This window comes from Uranotaenia lowii, chromosome 1, assembly GCF_029784155.1.
Source record: "Uranotaenia lowii strain MFRU-FL chromosome 1, ASM2978415v1, whole genome shotgun sequence".
Classification (NCBI taxonomy): domain Eukaryota; kingdom Metazoa; phylum Arthropoda; class Insecta; order Diptera; family Culicidae; genus Uranotaenia; species Uranotaenia lowii.
In genome coordinates this window covers 160215779-160235774 of record NC_073691.1, presented here as the reverse complement: position 1 = coordinate 160235774, position 19996 = coordinate 160215779, and the positions used below count along the sequence as shown (strand labels likewise).

General features: G+C 37.0%; 2 protein-coding genes and 1 long non-coding RNA gene across 5 annotated transcripts; 2 read left to right on the top strand and 1 right to left on the bottom strand.

Annotated features, from left to right (window-relative positions):
• The first annotated feature begins 2345 nt into the window (after positions 1–2345).
• On the top strand, positions 2346–10725 carry LOC129740694 (RNA pseudouridylate synthase domain-containing protein 1-like). 2 transcript variants are annotated; one of them, XR_008736340.1, is made up of 4 exons: positions 2346–3406; positions 3578–3821; positions 4654–8782; positions 9108–10725. XR_008736340.1 is itself a non-coding variant. In XM_055732457.1 (3 exons), the coding sequence occupies exons 1-3, from the start codon at positions 3170–3172 to the stop codon at positions 5073–5075; spliced, it is 903 nt and encodes a 300-aa protein (XP_055588432.1). In that variant the 5' UTR covers positions 2346–3169; the 3' UTR covers positions 5076–10725. The 2 variants fall into 2 exon arrangements, 1 of the variants encoding a protein (XP_055588432.1); XM_055732457.1 differs by having other exon boundaries at positions 4654–10725.
• LOC129740693 (uncharacterized) lies at positions 9814–13833 on the bottom strand. 2 transcript variants are annotated; one of them, XM_055732456.1, is made up of 5 exons: positions 13710–13833; positions 13269–13649; positions 12639–13199; positions 12202–12561; positions 9814–11971 (listed from the first exon to the last, which is right to left on the bottom strand). In XM_055732456.1, the coding sequence occupies exons 1-5, from the start codon at positions 13723–13725 to the stop codon at positions 11109–11111; spliced, it is 2181 nt and encodes a 726-aa protein (XP_055588431.1). In that variant the 5' UTR covers positions 13726–13833; the 3' UTR covers positions 9814–11108. The 2 variants fall into 2 exon arrangements, with proteins under 2 accessions (XP_055588431.1, XP_055588430.1); XM_055732455.1 differs by having other exon boundaries at positions 9874–11971; positions 12630–13199.
• A 979-nt stretch (positions 13834–14812) lies between these two features.
• LOC129739653 (uncharacterized) lies at positions 14813–15578 on the top strand. Its single transcript, XR_008735931.1, has 3 exons — positions 14813–14959; positions 15042–15176; positions 15347–15578. It is a non-coding gene; the product is annotated as an uncharacterized LOC129739653 (long non-coding RNA).
• Positions 15579–19996: the final 4418 nt, after the last annotated feature.

Below are 19996 nucleotides of genomic sequence, written 5' to 3'. Positions count from 1 at the left end.
CTGAATTCTGAATCTGAATTCTGAATCTGAATTCTGAATTCTGAATCTGAATTCTGAATCTGAATTCTGAATCTGAATTCTGAATCTAAATTCTAAATCTGAATTCTGAATCTAAATTCTGAATCTGAATTCTGAATCTGAATTCTGAATCTGAATTCTGAATCTGAGTTCTGAATCTGAATCTGAATTCTGAATCTGAATTCTGAAACTGAATTCTGAATCTGAATTCTGAATCGGAATTCTGAAACTGAATTCTGAATTCTGAATCTGAATTCTGAATCTGAATTCTGAATTCTGAATCTGAATTCTAAATCTGAATTCTGAATCTGAATTCTGAATCGGAATTCTGAATATGGATTCTTAATCTGAATTCTCAATCTGAATGCTGGATCTTAATCCAGAATCTGAATTGCTTGCCGAAAAAAGTCGTTTTTTGTTTTGGATTGATTTGGTTGATCAGATAAAGCTCTTTTGTTTATCTGTTACAATATTTTTAAAATAAATATGGGTATTGTTGGAATAAATGTTGTGTGTTAACGTGTACAAAGTTTTGCGCACTTCTCATGATCAGATAAAAACATCAGTGGGAAAGTGAAAGTGTATGCTTTGTTTGAGACAACTTTTGGATGCTGGTGAATATAAAGGGCAAACCTGGATATATCAAGAAAATCTAGAATAAACGATAATCAAAGTATGAAGCCATACTTTTCCTGTACGATCTACAGTGAATGATACCCTGATACACCTACGATGTTTTACTGAAACCATATGTTATTAATGATTCTGAACCATTTTAAATATTATTTTTGGACGTTTTATAAATTATCCAAAATCATTTAAAAAAATTGACAAGTCTGTTATTGTATAAAAAATAAAAATTAATCATCGGCCTATTTGGCCGAATACTTAGCTCAACTATTCGGTGAGCCGAATTCGGCTTTGGATATTTTGGATTTTTTCTGCATGCATAATAAAACAAAACAGTCCCCATATTAACTATTGAGAGCGTCCGATTAAACGAACGATTTAAAGTGTTCGAACAATGCATCCGACCCGTGCTATAAATTTCAAATTCGAACAGTTTTGCGATGATCGCGAATACAGAAAATGGGGAAAATGTCAAAAAACGCGGCTCATCTCACCAATACTGGTGGAATGAATAAACATATGCAACACAGGAGAGAAGAAAACGTAAACAAGGAGAGCGACCTCGGGAAATGAGCGAGAGAAAAAAAAGGAAATGATGGAAACTCTAGCATATCTACCTAAACGAATGATGAATCTTTTCTTGGAGACATATCCGATCAGTTTAAAATATGTTAATGAACACAAACAAATATTACAAATTATTCTGAAATTGAAATTTTAGTACCTATTTAGTGGCTTCATTAACCCAACAAGTTTGTTTTATCTTGAGAATCAAATTACCTCGGTAACGAGAAGGGTATTTTTAGTCGTTATATATTCCATAGTGATAAAAATCATTTGGTTTAAGAGATTTTTATTACTGGGATTTAATTTATAAAATTTAATGCATTTAATGCAATTTTTGAGATAATATGTATATATAAAAAACGCAAAAATTATCAATAAATATTTTTTTGACTTAATTATGTATTTTTTTTCAATTGTTGTTATTTCTACAGATTGAGACCTTCCAACAGATTCATTAGTCTCACTCGTTTACAAACACTCAATGTTTGGTAAAAATTGCAAAATCGTTTTGAAATGAATAAACAATTTTTGAAACTAGATATATATTATTCTACCTTGCTAAGTTTTTTTTTGGGATTTTAAACCAATTGGTACCTTGATAATGTTAAATGTAATAAGACTCAAAATAACGACTTCAAACCTATTCGGGTTTTTTTATTCGGATGAAAGTGATCTAATTTCACTGAATTAACAAAATATGTAGGTATCTTGAACAACTTCGCGCTGCCACCACACCACATGTCGCGATGAGGTTAGGTTCTCAAATTCGAGATGTGACTTTTTGAAAGGCCAATACATAAATGGTTTTAGACAGCAAAATCACTAAACAAATAGTGTCACCTTTTAGGTAAAAACCCTCCAAGAGCTATTAAGTTTATTGTCTAGAAAAAACAAAACCAGTAGAAACCTTTGAAAACCTAACCCCAAATTTTTGAGAATGGCTATTTGTTCAACCGGAAGTACATTTAGGTACATATGTTTTCCAATTTAACGAAATTCCTTCTGTTTTCTTCTTTTCCTAAAATAACAAAATGGAAAACACGATGACATCAGACCTGATTCCGAATGGAACGGCGATTTATAGTTGTGTTGAGGGATCCTTGGCCAGCATAATCGGAAACAGGACATAGTAAGGATAGTACAAAGCCTACAAACGTATTCGCGGATGATGATGGCATGCTCGCTGAGCGGAAAATGTGTAGAAACGGATGAGAGAGAAACTCGCATTTTTCTACCACCATCCTTTAGGACGAGTGGCTTGAACGATCTAACTCCTCCAATGGACAGGTTAAATGTGAACCAGGGGGAGCGAGTTTTTAGGGCAGAGTGGTGCGTGTGAATTGCAGTCGAACGGTTGTCCCAACGGAGGGTCGCAGCGTGAAAGTTTCGATTTTATACCATTTGCTGGCGTTTTCCGCGATCAAACTGGAGTGGTTATGAGAGTTCGGAAGGCGTGCAAGTTTTTCACGTATAGGAATCATCGATTTCGGGCCCGGAACAGGACGAAAAACGGGTTACAATCTGGGGTCCCGAAGCGCCAGACAAATTTTGCTCGATGGTAGTGGAATAATTTTTGCAGCAAAATCCTTAAAAACGGATCACGGGAGAGGGAAGAGAATCGGTGAGCACACAAGTGCACGACCGGAGAGCTAGTGCTGGCCAGAGCGGTGTTAAAGCAAAGAAAAGTAGAAAATATTGGACGAAGATTGTATCTATGGAAGAACCTCTGGTAAAGTGTGTTTGTTGAATGCAATCGGAATAAATAATTGACAGTCTACAAGAAAACGAAAAAAAAAACAAATAAAATCCAGGCAGTGGTCTTCGGAAGGACCATTAAACGGGATTCCTTCCATTAACAGCGGAACCTAACACGCCAGGATTTCCGCTGGAGCCGAAAAACAAAACGCGTACGGGGGGGCTCTAGAGCAGCGTAGGGGAACCGTGTCCGTTCAGTATGATCGATGAAATTCTCGATCGGATCGTACAGTTCTTCTCCACCGGACTGTTGGAGAAAATCATCAAAGCGCTACTGGTCTTATGTGATCGCTTCGTAAATTTCATCTTATCCGTTTGTGAAGGAAACAACTATAAGAAGAAGGACGAAACGGTAGATGCACTGTACAGTAGCTGTAATTTTCTCGTGATAAACAAGAAACATGACCTGCTTATAAATTCTAATGATACTAAAAAGGTAATTCGAGTTTCAAACGAACATACTTCTCCATACACTAATGGAAAATTCCAATTATTTCATTTATCTAGCTTCCGGTTTTATTATTTTACCTAACTTTCTTTTTTAAGACACAAATTTTAAAGATTCTTAAAAGTAAACTACTGAAGACACGACATTCCTTCTTTCCAGAAAACGGTTCAAACGATTATGCGGAAGCAATTTCCCGAATACGTACAGGACAATCTTACACACGATTTCTACTTCGCCCATCGGTTGGATTTCGCCACCAGTGGCATACTGTGCATCCCGCTGAACAAGAACGCGTGCAAGGAGGTCTGCCAGGTGTTCGAGGAGCAGCGCGCCCGGAAGTACTACCTGGCACTACTTCGGGGCCACACGGATTTCGACGAGGAAGTAATCGACATTGCCATCGGTTAGTAGATTTCACGAAAGTAAATGCTTGTTGCCTGTGTGCTTCAATGGTGTGTGTCAGAAACCTACCCCTATGCTAGTAGGCATATCCTTGAATGGCGACGAAAGTGTAAAACTGACGAGCCGATCCGCCTGAATCAACTAGCATGTTATCTCTGCAGATGACATCATACCCTAGTCGGTTAAGGCTCTGTGCGAAAGTGAAAATCCAGTGGATTGTCATTACTTCTATTACTATTCGTTTCACGATATTTCGGATCTTAGAATCGATATGTCGTTTTTTGGTGATATGCTTGAAGAATATGTCTATTTTTTAATTTTCCATTTAATTTATTTTATTTACAAAAGGTTTTATTAGGCATTTTACTTATAAAGTTTTTATGTGCCGGGAGTATTTTTCCTAACTTTGGGTTAGTAAGAGGGGGGCCGTAATCGTCGCGGCTACTCAACTGTTAATTCAACTATGTATAGGAAAGGAAAGGGGATTAACTGGGGTCACTTCCAAGAACAGTTTCCGTTAGGGGTCCATTTAATTTGTTTAATAAGTTTTATTGATGCAAGAAACATAGGTATTTACAAGTTAAAAAAATGGCAGTACTGAAGTGCAGTAGAATCCAATTATCCAAGAGTATTTTAGAGTTTTTTTTCTATCGCAAGTTGTTAGTGACACATCAATATTAATTTTTGAAGAAGTTAATCTTCGTTAGTTTGGTTTGTTTAGTAATTTATCGTTAATATCAACCTATTATTAGAACTACCAGCTAGCTATAATTTTTAACAATTGATCTTAAAAAATCGCGTTCACTGACCCTTTTTTTCACAACCTGTTGCAGGCGAAGACATCCGGTTCAAGGACACCAGCAAGAAGATGTGCACCATTCTGGAGGATGAGTTGTGCCAAAATCCGCGCCGCAGCATCACCAAGGTGCTGGTGCTGGACCGGGGCTACTACAACGGGAAACCGGTCACCAAAGTGCTCTTGCGACCGATCACCGGCCGGCGGCACCAGCTTCGACTGCACTGCGCCCAGATAGGCCACGTGATCGTGGGGGACTACACGTACAGCCTAAAGATCGACACGTCGCCCCCGCGTATGTTTCTGCACGCCTTCCGACTGGTGCTGCCGAACTCGTTCGAGAACATCGACATCCAGACGGAGGATCCGTTCACGGAGAAGGCGCTCAAATACAAGTGGAAGGTGGTCGAGCAGGTGAACGGCATTGGGAACGCGTTCGATCTGATAGATTCTTTTTAACATTTGTGGGAACCATGTAGCTACCCGCGTAGGACTCGCACGTTTACGTTTCGGCTGGAGCAGTTTCGTCGGCGGTTAAATGTAAATATTCGATCGTTTTCGCGGATTTATTCGCTTTAGGTTTTTGCGTCCTCTTCGTTTTTCTCCCAGTAAGTTTGGGACGTTGAATGAAGAGGACGGTGTTTCAGGATAGGTTCTTTGACTCGCGAATCTACTAGGACCTTAATATAAATATACGAAAATTGGCGGGAGGAATGCTTCCGTCGATGAACGGAAGCTATAGTAATGCACTACTGTTAAAAATGTTTGAACGTCGATGAGCACGTGGGATCGATTAGCTAGATCATTGGATCTAAAAAGCTCATGATGGTTTGGCAAAATATGTCTGTATTCGAAAACTTCTGAATAATTGGCTGGAACTCAGTTTTGTTGAATGAATGTAGCAATAACAGTATTCGAAATTTTGATCATTTAATGAAGAAAGATTGTTTAAATTTTAAACAATTTTTCAACATGTCTACTTCGGGTTTTGCTATTTTGTGTCCAACATCGGGGTATGCAATGTTAAAAAACTCTATGCAAAATATTCAACTTTGATAAGGATGTTTGGCCAAGTTTCTTCATGGCATATTCCATGTAGTCCAACGTTAATTTTCTCTTCAATGCAGCGTTGCTTAATTCGAAAATCATAATCATTATGTGACTAGTTAGCGATTTTAATTCTGAAAAACTAAATTCCAGAGCGCTACAATGAATAATTCTAACTGCATTGAGAACGAAATTAATTTGAAGCAACCTAATCGATTTCCATAAGCTCATTAAAATTTTAATATCGCGACTTTTCCGTGACAGTTATGTTTCGAAAATGATTCAAACAATTGAAAATTGGAAGAAGAGAATACTTAATTCAAGCTGACAAAAAAAAAACCACATTTACATACTGACAACTACACACTAACGTCTGCACATGAAGACACACATACACAACACACACATACCAAACATTTTGATTCCCGCAATTTTTTTCATTGTGGGAACTCAATGAGAGAGAGACTGTAGATGTTCATAGTCTAGTCTAGTGCATTACACGGACGCTTAAATAATTATAAATTAAAATTAAAAAAGCGATATTTAAAAAAACATTTAAACATAAAAATGACACGTTCAGCCATGTTCACACTAATGAAAAACCTAAGTAATAAAGGAAGGAAAAATCTAGTTACACATTTGATCTTATTATGATTAATATTATTAGTTGAGGTTTAGACAATGATTCACTAATTCTTAAAACCAAACCCAAATAGTTTAGGAAAATGAAAATAAAACTCGAATGATATGAATGCAAATCAGTTGCTACAACAGACAATGTAAATCAGGCGACCGTTACCAACCGAACTGTAAGGACATAAACAAAAATCAAGATAAAATAGACATTGAAAATGCAATACAAGTTCAAGATAGATAGTAATTTATCAACCCTCGGAACGATCTGTTTTTCGAAGCGCACTGGCATTGATTTCTGTTCCCATATTGCTATGTAAAGGGCGAACAAGAAATTATTGCAACACCGAACATGTCCTGCTCGTCTTTGATTGTTTTCTCGCTCTTCCGAAGTTCCCGCTTCATTATTGCCCAGTACTGCTCCACCGGGCGCAGTTCCGGACAGTTTGGTGGGTTTATGTCCTTTGGAACAAAATCGACTAAATTGCCCTCACACCATTCCAGGACACTTAGAATAGTAGCATGATGCCAAATTTGGCCAAAATAGCGGAGCTTCGTCGTGCTGCTGCAAGACTGGCAAAAGGCGCTTCTCGAGGTACTGAGATTTGTAGATCTCGCCATTTACAGTGCCTTTCGTCACGCAAGGCTCACTCCTCATTCCGGAAGAGCATATGGCCTGCCAAACGAGATATTTGGAGGCGAACTTCGACATTTTCTTCTTCTTAAATTTGTCGTCTACATCGAACTTGCTCTTGCCGATGAAAAACTCCAACCCCGGAATTTGCTTAAAACCTGCTTTTATATACGTTTCGTCGTCCATCACACAGCAGCCATATTTTGTCAGCATCTTCTCGTAGAGCTTCCGTGTCCGAGTTTGAGCCGTCGATTGTTGCTGCTCATCGCGGTTTGGGAAGTGTTGTACCTTATATTTATGTGGTCTAGCTCTCTTCTTTGCATTCTGGACGTAGCTCTGCGATACGCCAATATTTTTAGCCTAATCACGGCTTCAGACGTTGGGATTTGCTTTAATCATCCGCTTTACCTTTCCCTCCGTCTTTTTGTTCTCCGGTCCCTGTTTTCTTCCAGTTCCTTTGCCGTGATCCAACGTCAACCGCTTCGGTTGAGTCCAACGGTTGAATGGTGAATGTTCATCATTTTCCCAACTGCCGATGCGACATGTGTTTGGAAAGAATTTGTTCTCTCGATTCGTGTTCGTGCCTCCATTTTTGTTGAATCGAAAAACACGACTTCGATTTTGACAGCGTGTAAGCAATACACATCAATGAAAAAGTGTTCAAAATTCGATTGATTTTTAACCAATGGTAAAAAGTTTTGTCCTGTTGAATGTGTCGCAATAATTTCGTGCTCGTCCTTTAATCGATTTGAAAATTAAATCAAGCGTTTTTAGAATACGTTTGTTTGGTTTTACATTTATATTCGAGTCCTTAGTTTGGATTCACTTATTTCCGGCCTTCTTATACCCACTTAATTTCCCTTATTTCATTATTGTACGGTTCAGTTCAGTTATTTTACTATCTGTCTTGAATTAAACCAATCGAAATAAGAGAAACGAAAGAAAGTCTCAATGGCATGGATACTATACAGCAAATCGCCAATCATGCATGTCATCCGTGCAAAATTTGTAAAAAATTGTGCATATAAAATTAATATTAATACGCGACAAGTCGAACGGAACGCAGAGAACAACATTTAACGTTAGTCTAGACAAAAATTACGAGTTCAGCATTCGAAAAAATGTGTCTCATTTGGCACAAAATTTTTTTTTTCTAATGGTGGCCTAGAACTACAAACAACAAATGAATTATGAAGTACTCAATCAAATGCAGAAACAAAATTTGCCGAGTCAGTTTCGCCCAGCACCACTTTTGTATGAAAAAACGACACCGGGAGAAAACCAAGGGAGGCGGAACTTTGTTCTTCGATTTCCGCCCACAAAAAAAATTAAAATATATATGAATCCTAACGAAACGATTAATGAAAATCGCAAAAAAATTAGTCAACTATTCTTTTTCTTGCTAAAATAAAAAAAAATAGTAAAACAATTGTTAAAACATGCAATGGGATAGTTTCCAAAAAAAACACGTGCGCGGTTATCAAATCCAATTCTAGGCTCGAACGCGTAGGATAAAATTTTCCAATAGGATCAAATTTCACGAAACAAATGAAAAAATAACACGCTTAAATAATGTTCTAGTCAGTTCGATTGGATTATATTAGAAAAACAATCTAAATATGAATGACACCTCAGCACCTAATTGGTTTTGTTAAGATATGCATTTGTTAGTGGTTAAGTTTTCTAGAAGTAAGCGAGAATGTCTTTTGATTATTTAATTTTCCAAAGTCTGTCGCCGGATGGGTATTCGACTGAAGCTTCTCAAATCCTCCTGTTGCACTGCAGTTTTACAAATGGAAACAGTTTCTTTTTGTATGACAGGAGGATCGGCTCTGACGGTTAAACTTGAAATGTGAGTATTTTACCTAGCTCGGAAGTCATATCTTTAGAAGTAGTGAGATGGAGGCAAGATATGCAATGGAAGAAAAAGTTACTCAATTATAATAAGAAAAGAACAACACGTGGTTGCTAATTCGATGATAGTGCTGAAACGGTGATATCTGTAAAAAATGTGGTAATTACAGTTCCGCGAATCTTGTATGTAGTATGCAATATTCCAAGTGTATCCATTTCATGTTATCTTGCCTTCATATATTCTCGTTATGAGTAATGTTCAATTCTTTCAAGTGTAGTCTTGTCTTTCCAATCTCAATACAACTTTATTTTTTCCGTTTCAGAATGTTCTATGCTACACTGCCATCAAATATCGATTTTAAGTTCCATAAGTCATGTTCACATCAGCAGGAAAAGGTCAGATTACAAAAGTTGAACGAAGATGAAAAGAATAGCGGCAGAAAATTACCAATGGTTATTCAGTTTATTCCATCGTTTTCGACTGCACTTCGTTATGAATATTGTAAGTTTATGTTTTCTATCTGTTGATAAAGTTTTCATTCGGAAGCTACAAGCTAGTTAGTGCACACTCAAGAATGCCGACCTAATTAAGAAAATGCGCCGAAAGCTTATGCCCTCTTATAACGAAAACTCTCTAGCAAGAAACAAATCAGATACACTCACAAACACACAAAAACACGATCACATAACGACCCACACATTCACATTGAACGCCGCCATTTTCGAATTAACACTACTCCACAAACTCTCAACTAAACATACATTTGTTGAACGGAACCAATTTCTCTGCCTGACAAAATAAGATAAATTAAAAAAAAAAAAACAACAAAAAAAAGTGAAAAAAAATCAACAGGAAACAATAGAGTAGGCTTTCTCGTTTCGGTCGGAGCGAAAATTAAATTAAAATGAAAAATGAACCTAAAAAACAGAAAATTGTACGTAACAATGTAAAAAAGACGAACATTCAACAATTCCTGGGTTTTTGATTACTCACAAGTGAATTAAAAAAAAAACAAGAAGATCTGAGAGTGACAGAGAGAATATAACACGGGAATAAAATATTGCTTTTTTGAAGTCATTGAAAAAACCAACGCGAGATGTGGCTTACTGTGTATCACATTTTCCGTTTATTTAGCAGTAAATTTCAGGCTTACTATAAGGTTTTATTATCACAATTTGTAAAATCGAAGCGCGATTTCATTTCTAACTCCTCAGTAGGGTGCTACACCGTTTGGCTTAAAGTCCTAAGACATGATGCCGTTTGGCATAATGGTCATTAGGCATAATAGTCGTTTTGCATAGAAAAAATTAAAACTACGTAAAATAACATCAAATATAGCAAAAAATTGAAATACCTACATTATTTTTCTTTCTATTTACAAGTTTCTAGGTTTATTCAAAGCAATTCACCCAAGTTCACCCTAAGCTAGGGACAATCCCCTAGCCTAGCCCAATCCGCACCGCGGAGCATAAAGACCATACTTCACATTTTTTCGAACGCGCAGCTTGCTCTTAGTTTTGATCCATGATTGTAGAACGGCATCGTCTTTCTAGGTTCACCCAAAGTTTATTATCAGTCAATTTCATTTTGTCTTTTTTTTTATTTAGTAAGCTCTCATTCAAGTTGTTAAAAATGCCAAAAAAAAATCAATACCTTTTATTTACGCCAAACGACCGTTATGATGACCATTATGCCAAACGCTTTTATGCCAAACGGTTTACAATCCTCAGGAGGCATTCTTTACCAGAAAATAATGTCCGTGTTAGTTACGATCATTTTCGAGTGCTTTGAGAATTTGATGGATGAAATAAGATGTTTTTTTAATTCAACCAAAATAGCAGTATTAAATTTTGGATTTGAAACCATTCAAAGGAAATATTAAGTTGTTCGGTTGCTGTAATTTCGAAGTAAATAATAAAGCCTGTGTTTATTTGTTTTCATTTTGTCATTTGTTTTCAATAAATTGCCTTTCTGTTTTTTTATCATCCTTAGACTTGAAACTAGTCTAATAAACCACCTATATCAACGAGAAAACATAAAATTTCTTCCAGATTTGTTTTTTATGGAGCTTTGAAATGGTTTCCACTAACACGGACATCAAAAAGCCAGGTCAATATAAGAAAGTTTATAGAAGTGGAATGTTTTGAGTTTTGAAGTTATTTTTCTTATTGATAAAATTGAAATTAAATTAAAATTATCCCCAAACTGCAAATTATTGGTCAAAATTGTCTCATTATTTTATAAAAACCTATGCCTATTTTTCAGAATGTATCAAACTCATCGCTTAACTTTCTTCGTAACGAATAGATACGGACTCGATCGCTCAACGATTTTCTTTGCATTTCTTTTTACATTTCTTACCTTGACCATCCAGATTGCGTTTTTTGTGACCTTTCTTCGGAGCCTTTTTTCGCAAAGTTTTCACAACCTTCACGCAATCCCTTGACGGTTCAATTGATTCCGGTAAATCCTTCACCTCGACAGGTACTTGTATGCTTTCCAGTATAAAGGTTTCCAAATCTTCTATCTTTGGCATATCCTCCGGATGTCTTCCATTCCTTTTCCATTTACGCTTAGTGTAATTTAGTTTATCTGCTGCGAGGGCAGCATTCCCTCGGGATAGATTAAGTTGTTTGAAAAGCAATCTAGCTTCAGTAAAGATGTCTTTCCAATCATATTCGAGAGGGAAATCACAGATTATACCAAAAACGTCCCGAGCATTCTTGTAGCAGTCATGGGCTATCCTTTGCTTGGCTCTTCTGTCTGGAGGTGTCACATATAAACTTCTGTACTTCTTTTTTAGCGCCATGAACGATGCAGCAGGAATTTCTCTTCCCTCACGAACAACTTCCAGTATGCTTTGCGAAGGATAATGTAACAGAATCTGGGCATTGCTACTAATTTGCCGCAGAATTTCTTCGATTACATCCTTCTCCAGGTATCGTTGCTTCGGCCGATCTAGTGTTACTTTTTCGGCCACAACAAAATCAACACTACGTATGGCTTTGTGTAGATCATTAGGAGTTGCATACTGAATGATTACTGTGCAGCAATCTTTCTGTACCAGTTCGATTTGCCCATATTTGGCAAAAAATAGTTCGAACGATATTTCAGTTGCTCTTTTCCCAAGACTCGGGAAAGTGTACTTCGCGCTTCGAGATATATCAAAAACTTCTGGTGTTCTACCTGTGAAACAGAGAAACAGTTTACGATCCGTTTAGTAACACTTTTCTATTGATTAAAATTGTGGGCCTATATTAAAAGGTATGATTTCCGCATTTTCCAGCAGCGTAAAATTAAATTGATCACAGGATTTTTCAAATTCTTTAGCGGATATTTAGTTGAAAGCATTTTATGCAGTGTTTTGAAAACCTGAGAAACTTTTAGTAAGCTTGTCTGAAAATCTGTTTACTTACCACAAAACACACTTAGGTAAACTTCGCACCTAATATCTCGGTGACACAATCGAACGGCATCGCGTGCGTATTTTTCCTGCAGGAAGTAAACCAGAAAATCATAGCAGCGAGATTTTTCCTGATATTTGCCGTGCGGATCGTCGAAGCTGTTTCGCCGGAAAACAACTGTCGCCACCAAACCCTTGGAGGCGAAGTATTCCTGTACCGTGGTCACATAATCCATTCTGTTCGACACATAAAAGCAGCCCAAATAAACCGGCCAATAGGATGCGAGCGGAAAATAAGTTTCCGCATAGACTGGACGCGTTGCGGAATATTCAATAAACCTGGATTCCATTGGTTCGTTCGCTTTCAGCTTTTCTGAAAGACAGAGAAATACGTATAGAAATTTACAAAAAATACGTTATTGGTGAATATATGGGCATTACCTATCTTACCGTTATAACATGCATTATCACTTGTTTTTACACATGATTGAAGTTCACTTCCGGCTTTGAAGTCAACTTTAAATTTACAAGTCACTCCGAAAAAAAGTTGTGCATTTTCGAAACACTTGAGCGCTATACAATCTCGTATTGCTCTTGGCGTTTTTATATTGAAAGTTTTTGGCTTTTTAATGCGATACTCCGGAATATTGAATTTTTCACCGTTGCAAAGCGATTTCAATACATTATCAGCTGGTCTCTGTTTGAGGAAAGAGCTGTTTTCATTTATTTTTTTCAGTATTTCATCCATTACTGTGTGCTCCAGAAAACGTTGCTTTGTGCGGTGAGAATCGACTTTTTCTGCTGGAATGAAATTAACAGTACTGACGGCCCGCTTGAGATCTTCCTGTGTAGCGTACTGTATAGTTATGGTCGAACAATTTTTTGAAATAATTTCAACATTGCCGTGTCGCTGGAATATCGCTCGGTAAGACGCTTCGCTAGCCGATTTATAGGTTTCCGGAAAATGGTACATGGCGCTTCGACTTTCATCGAAAAAATCCGGAGTTCTTCCTGTTATTAGAGTTACAGAAAAATTTAAATCGTGTTTAGGACAAGCAATCAATTACTTTAAACACATACCGCAGAATACGTTCAGGAGGGTTCCAGCCCATTGCTCCTGGTGACAAATTTCAATGGCAAGTCGTGCATCCTGCTCGCTCACGAAGTAAACCAGAAAGTCGTAGAACCAGGACCTTCTTTGATAGTCGTTGTTTGGATCATCCTTTGGGCAACGTAGGAATACGATCGTTGCCATTAGCCCTTTGGTCGCAAAGTATTCCTGCACATGGACTACAGGGTCCTTGCTTAGAGGAACCTGGAAACAGCCCAGATATACTGGCCAATGGCAAGCGAGTGGAAAACTACCATCTCGACAACGTTCATCTGGTACGGTGGGATTCAAATCGGATGCATTGTAGCGTCGCGACTTCATGGGACATTCCAATTCACACTCGGTTATTTCTGTCGGGAACAAAAGGTGAGCTTTGTGAAACAACGAATGAAAGGAATAAATCTACTCACCGGGGCTCCTGACCATCGTGTTTCCCCGGATTTAATGTTCCCGTTTTCCGAACCGGCCGGCATGCTGTAATGGTCTGTAACGCAAATTATGCTTTTGTTAAATTTTACACGCTTCAAGAAATATAGCTGCTTATATCATTAAGCCGTGACAACAGAGGCGGGAATTTTAAAATATTTTGAAAATTCCTGCCTCGATTTAAAAACCTAATATTTTATTTTATTTTATTTTATTTCATTTCAAAATAATTTTATTTAAATGTTTTAAAAAGAAAGAATAAATTTTCACGAAATTTTCAAACTTTTTTTTTGATCCATCTAAAAAGACTATAGGCTCGTTAGATCAATCATATTGAGTTCCTGAAAAAGTGTTAGTGAATTTTTCATATTATGCGTATAGCACCAAACCGAATAGCGACAGTTTTACTAGCGACACTTTTTACTAGCGATATTCCTGTCATTCGCAGGTTTGTTATTCTTTTTTTCTGTCCAGTACGTTGTTTACGTTATTTACTGTTAATTTTCCTTAGGCCATCGTTCGCATGCTTCAAGTCGCCTAGGAAACTCGCGATGCGTCGTTATGATTTTCAACGTCGCGACGTATGCGACGTGTCGCTAGTAGGCAAGGCTGCTTTGGTTATTAGCGATCATATTTTGGATTTTATCTGCATGTATAATACATATTTTTCAATAGTCCTATTTGCGCTAGTAGTAAATTCGTGTCATAATTCAGAGCGTTTCACAATACTTTTTAATTTAGGGGGATGGGTCGATGACATATAGTGCGAGTGTGATGCGATGCAAACCGGCGAATGCAATGCAATGCGGCGCTGCAAACCACATTTGATGAAAATGTACGTGAATCGCTTGAACCTGACATACTCAATGCGCCGAAGCAGATGTCCAATTTGGCAGCGTTGGTCAATTCACATCGCATTTAAGTGGTCCAATTCCTGTATTAATTACAACAAAGAATATATGGACCAGCATTAATCTGTCGTTAATCAATATAGCATTCATCTATCGTGGTTTTCAATACATTTTTGTTCCATGCATTCACCCATTTAAAATATGTTTAATGTTTCTCTACTAGCAACACTGCTTCAGGTCTTTCAGGGCTGTGTTTTGGAGATAAAGCCCGCTTTCTTTGACTGGCGGGCTTTAAAAAAATTGACATTTCGATTGTCAAAGAAAAATAAGAAAATTCCATATTTTTCCTGCTAAAAGTTGTATCACACGGGAACAGTTCGGAAGTGAGTATTTAATAGGTTTGTTTGAATTTGGACTCAATTAGAATGGAAAACAATATGTGAATACATCCGGCTTATTTTCCAGACATCCCAGCTTCTTACCCGCTCAAAAATGATTGCTTCTCGTCTATCCGGAGTTGCTCGCAGCACAGCCGTCGTTCAGCGGCGCGGATTTTCTTCCGCTCTCGGAGGACTTCCGCAGGTCCGCGTTGCGTTGGCCGTAAGTATTACTTGGAATAAAGCAATAAATTGAAGTTTTAGATATAGTTTAGTTAATATGTTTGTTCATGTTAACTTATTCTGAGAGCTCAAATATTGGAAGGAAAAATATTAAGTTACGTAATGGCATGATTTCCGGATATGATACTTATTGTTTTGGTTTTTTTTCAGGAAAAATTGGTTCACGGTGTGGCTATCTTCTGCGGTCTGTTGGCTTATCCGGCCTGGGTAATTACCCACATGCGCGACTACAAAGAGAAAAAGTAAACACTGTTAAGTTCGATGAGGCCTGATTGTCGCCATTCAGGCGTTCTAACTTCTAAAGTGAATCGGATCAGTTTGATTGTAAGAGGAAAGTTAGAAAAATGATTAAGAATAAAGTGTAATAAACCGTGTAAAACTATCATGTCTTGATCTTTGAATAAACATATCCGCTTAATCGTAAAAGCATATTTTAGGCAGAGTTATAGCATTTATCCCTAACATAGCTTTATTTGTCCAATGATGATTGACGTTAAAATATTTACTAGGTATTAACACCTTCTAAGGCTAGTCTACACGAGGAGACGGTTGGTATCAATGTCTTCCATTTTATTTTCAATATCTTCCATTTTATTCGGGAGACACTGCCCGTTATTCTGCATCGCACGTGAGGTGACATGAGTCGAGCCCTTCGATTCCAGAAGTTGGTTTCGGTGAGGATCGTTATTTTGTTTTAGCTTTGGGAATGAACCTCTGTTACTTCACTAGCACCGACTTTCGGAATAAGGTGACTAGAGTAGGGATACCGTACGTATGGGAGAGTGGGGAATTATGGGCCACTTTTTTCGTTGTTCCATAACTTCTTTATTATAAAAGATAAAATGAAAATAAAAAATGATATGGTTTTCTACATTTTCAAGGTATCATAAGGTATTTTTTAAATTTTTAATAAGTTATTTTCTCCAAATTCTGACTGTCTGAAAAAAAGCAATATTTTTTGGATTTTGAAAAATGGTGGGGAATCGTGGGCCACCAAATCCAAATTGACCAAATAGCATGCAAAGTTTATAAGTTGACCCAAAACTGTGATTTCCTAATTCATTTCGTTATTTTAAAGCAATTTTAGATGATGAAATAAAATAGAGAGCTGTGTATAATCGCGTAGATTCCAAAACCTGGCTCGCGAACGTTTTGGCAAAATTTCTTATATAGGATGGACAAAATATTTTTCATAACTCTTCATTTGGCATAAGAAAACTTTACAGATATATTAAACGTTTTTTAAGTTTTGAATGTGTATAAAAACATAAAAATATAGGTGATTCAAGATGTGTGGCCCACGATTCTCCACAAGCTATGATTTGCAAATTGGTTGCGTTTGTGTGACTTATTGATGTTGCATCAAAAATTCCTTTTCCACGTGAAAGATCATGACAAAACTAAGATCATAAGCGTATGAGCATATTTTTGTTATGCACTTTAGGTTCCCCATCGATGAAATTAGCGAGTGTTTTTTTAATTATATAAGTAAATTTTTCTAACTTTTTTTAGCTTGATAAATAAAACAAGCATATGATGCGTATTTCAGTCAACAACATATAGGAATATATGCTCACGCAAAGCGACGATTATGACAGTTGGTTTTAGATTTTTTATCTCAACACACATCTGAGATATTAAAAGTGGCCCACGTTTCCCCATGGCCCACGATACCCCACTCTCCCCTACTCTTTTTCGATTGAGAAATAGGCGTACTCTTCGTTTTGTAAAATTTTAAGAGATGTACTATTTTTTGTTGAAAAACATTTTATAAGAAAAACGAACTCATTTTTTTCCCGTTTACGAAGTATGTGTTACACATCTTATAGGTACAAGTATTGCATAAGAAATACAATTTTCCACAACTTACTTAAATATCACGTGACGTGATTCACGTCTTCATAGAGGCAGCTTTTAGTCGTAACGTGATAAGCGCCTTTGAGTATGCAATAGAATGCCAAACAGTAATGAATACAAATGCACAAAAGCAATATGCTTAAAAGCCTCGTACAAAAAGTAAAAGCGCACAAATCTAATATAATGGTTTTTTAAAAGAAATTCGCTTGTCTAGAAAAAAATAGTAAATAGTAAAATAGTAATACTTTTTGACACTGCTTTTTTCGATAGAACAAGCAGGCGTTTTCAAAACCAAACTATTTTAGAACGGAGCTGCAAAAACGCCATTTACAGCGCTATCAATAATTTTATTTCGCAAACTGAACGTTTGCAACGATTCAGAGAGCTGTTTGATGCAGTGTTCCGAATATCACTCATTTTCAATGAATATTTCTGATTGCACTTCGCACCTGAACGTACAGCGGTCGGGTTTCGTTATTGATTGCTACTGGACCTACCCGATCATCGATCGTTCAATTCATCGCTAAAATACAGATCACCTCGCACGATGCTTGCTGTCAAAACAGTGCAGCACCATCATCAAATTGGAATCTCACCAATGCGCAATGCATATGGCGAATCTTGTTGGTCTTCGATCAGGAGTGAATGGATCAGGCAGTGAGTGAGTGATACATGAAGCCGATCATTAGCGTATTTTGTTTGATTTGATATATAGCAAATTAATAAATTTCTTTGTTGTTATAACGTTTTTTAACATCAATATGATCAAAATCAAATTGAAGTTGTGTTTGTGAGGGAAAGATGTTCACTTTCGCCATGTTTTTCAAATTTTACAAGTTCTCTTATTAAACTGTCGTCCGTCACGTTAAAACTACTGAGAATTTATGGTGTCCCGCACAACTGTTTGATTTTTCTCGTCCTGCAAAAAATAATTTAGAATTTCATATAATTCAGGCAGATACTGAGTGAGCTACATTCAGAATGGATCAGTTTGTATCTCCCTCATCTCCGATATGCGATGTTTGCTAAACCGATGATTCTGAATGATGCGACTCGGTTTGCATAGCTGATAGGAGCGCTGATCGAGATTGCATACCAGCCAGGCGAAGCAGTTGCGAGAGGCACTATCTTATTATACAATCAGAATGTTTCAAACAGGAAACGCATCCTGAGGGCAGAAACACAGTGCACGCGAGCGAGCGAGCGAGCGATTCGCGCGAAGAATCGCACCTCATTTGAACACGTTGAAAACTGTGAGACCGTTCACAGTGCAAGCGACGCGATTCGTACTTTCGCGCGAAATATTGCGGTTACTGGGAAAATTTCTAATCGCGCGACGGTAGGCTTCCGTGCGGTAGGCTAGCCGGAGCATCAAACACAGTTAAAAAATTCACTCTTACTCACTAATTTCATTGAAAAGTTAAGAAGTAAATTCTTGAATCAATCTTCAAATCATTATTTTGCAAGAGAGGACAAAACATGAAGTCATCGGAATGAAATATTATTATTCTTAGTATTCATTGAGATTGAAATTGAATTAATTACGGGCGTTAAAATTCCAGACAAAACAAAAAACAATCTACATTATTGAAAACACATTTTTCCATAGCCTGAGAATTAACGAATTTGGCATGACGAAGATTTTTGATGCGATAAATGCGTCTTTGATACTTTATTTGCTGGTCGAATTCAATTATGTTGTCGTTAAAATGTAACAAATCATATATGAGAAGTTAAAAAAAGGAGTTGTGTGCGGTGAATAATCTATTATAGGAGATAATACCATTCGCATCGCAAAAAATTGGACTGCACACTCATAACTGCGAAATTTGTGCGATCTGTCAAATCAGTATAAAATCTGACGATTTTCTACACGCTAACCGCTTTTCAGTTAACTTTATACGGATAACTCCGACTGCAAAACATAGCACGAAATCCAACATTCAATGAATGATCGCTACCGTGTCGTCGAACTCCAAACTTATTTAAACAACTACGGGTTTTCATTTTTTTTTTGTGAATTTGTCCGCTGATTGACCCCATCGCATACAGGGTTTTTTTATCATTCATTTTTCCGTGATTTTGACCGCTGATTGACCAAGCTCAAGGCAAACACAATTTTTGTTTTATAAACAATTGAAAATCCGATAATAATATTTGGTATACATGTTTGTATGACAACTTTTTATTAAATCATCTTTCAATGTTTTCCGCTTGTTCATCCGATTTAATTTCAGTCGATAAATAATCCTTATGTAAAACAATGCTCATTTTTTTCTTGAATACTGTAATTTTTTTTACAGTGGTACCCTACGGGAGCCCAAACCATGGCTATCGCAGAAATAGAAAAAAAGAGTGGATCAGCAATACCATTCGGAAAATTATCCGTCGCAGCAGTCGCGTGAATACTTTGTTTTGGTTCACCCAAACTTCATATGAACCTGCACTGAGATTATTTCTCGGCAGTTTTATTTGAAAATATATCGCGTTATTTTTAAATAATAAAAAAAAAACGATTTTCTTCGACTAACTTTTTAAATAAATTCGAAGCAGAGGTCAATTTCAATTATGACAAAGTTTTTCCAGCATATACCTGTCGTTTGTCCAGTATATGGACGAAATGGTGACCAGGAAATTCTGAAGAGAAATTCGTATTATTTTGCGGCACGGTGAATTTGTGCTCTTTGTGCTGTTAAAAACACATTACTTCGGGGGAAAATTTAAACATTGTGAATTTATTTTTTTCGCCAAGCTGCATAAGATGCATATTCCATATACCGGCGCGCGTTTTTTTCTTTAATTATTGGAAACCTTTGGAGATTCCGGTGACAAATTGCGTGGTCATCAGGTCTCGCACGATCCAAAATTTTTTCATTCCATTTTGAATCATTTAAGAACGTGAAGTTTTGATGCCAAAATAAATAAGATGGTTTATAAAAAATA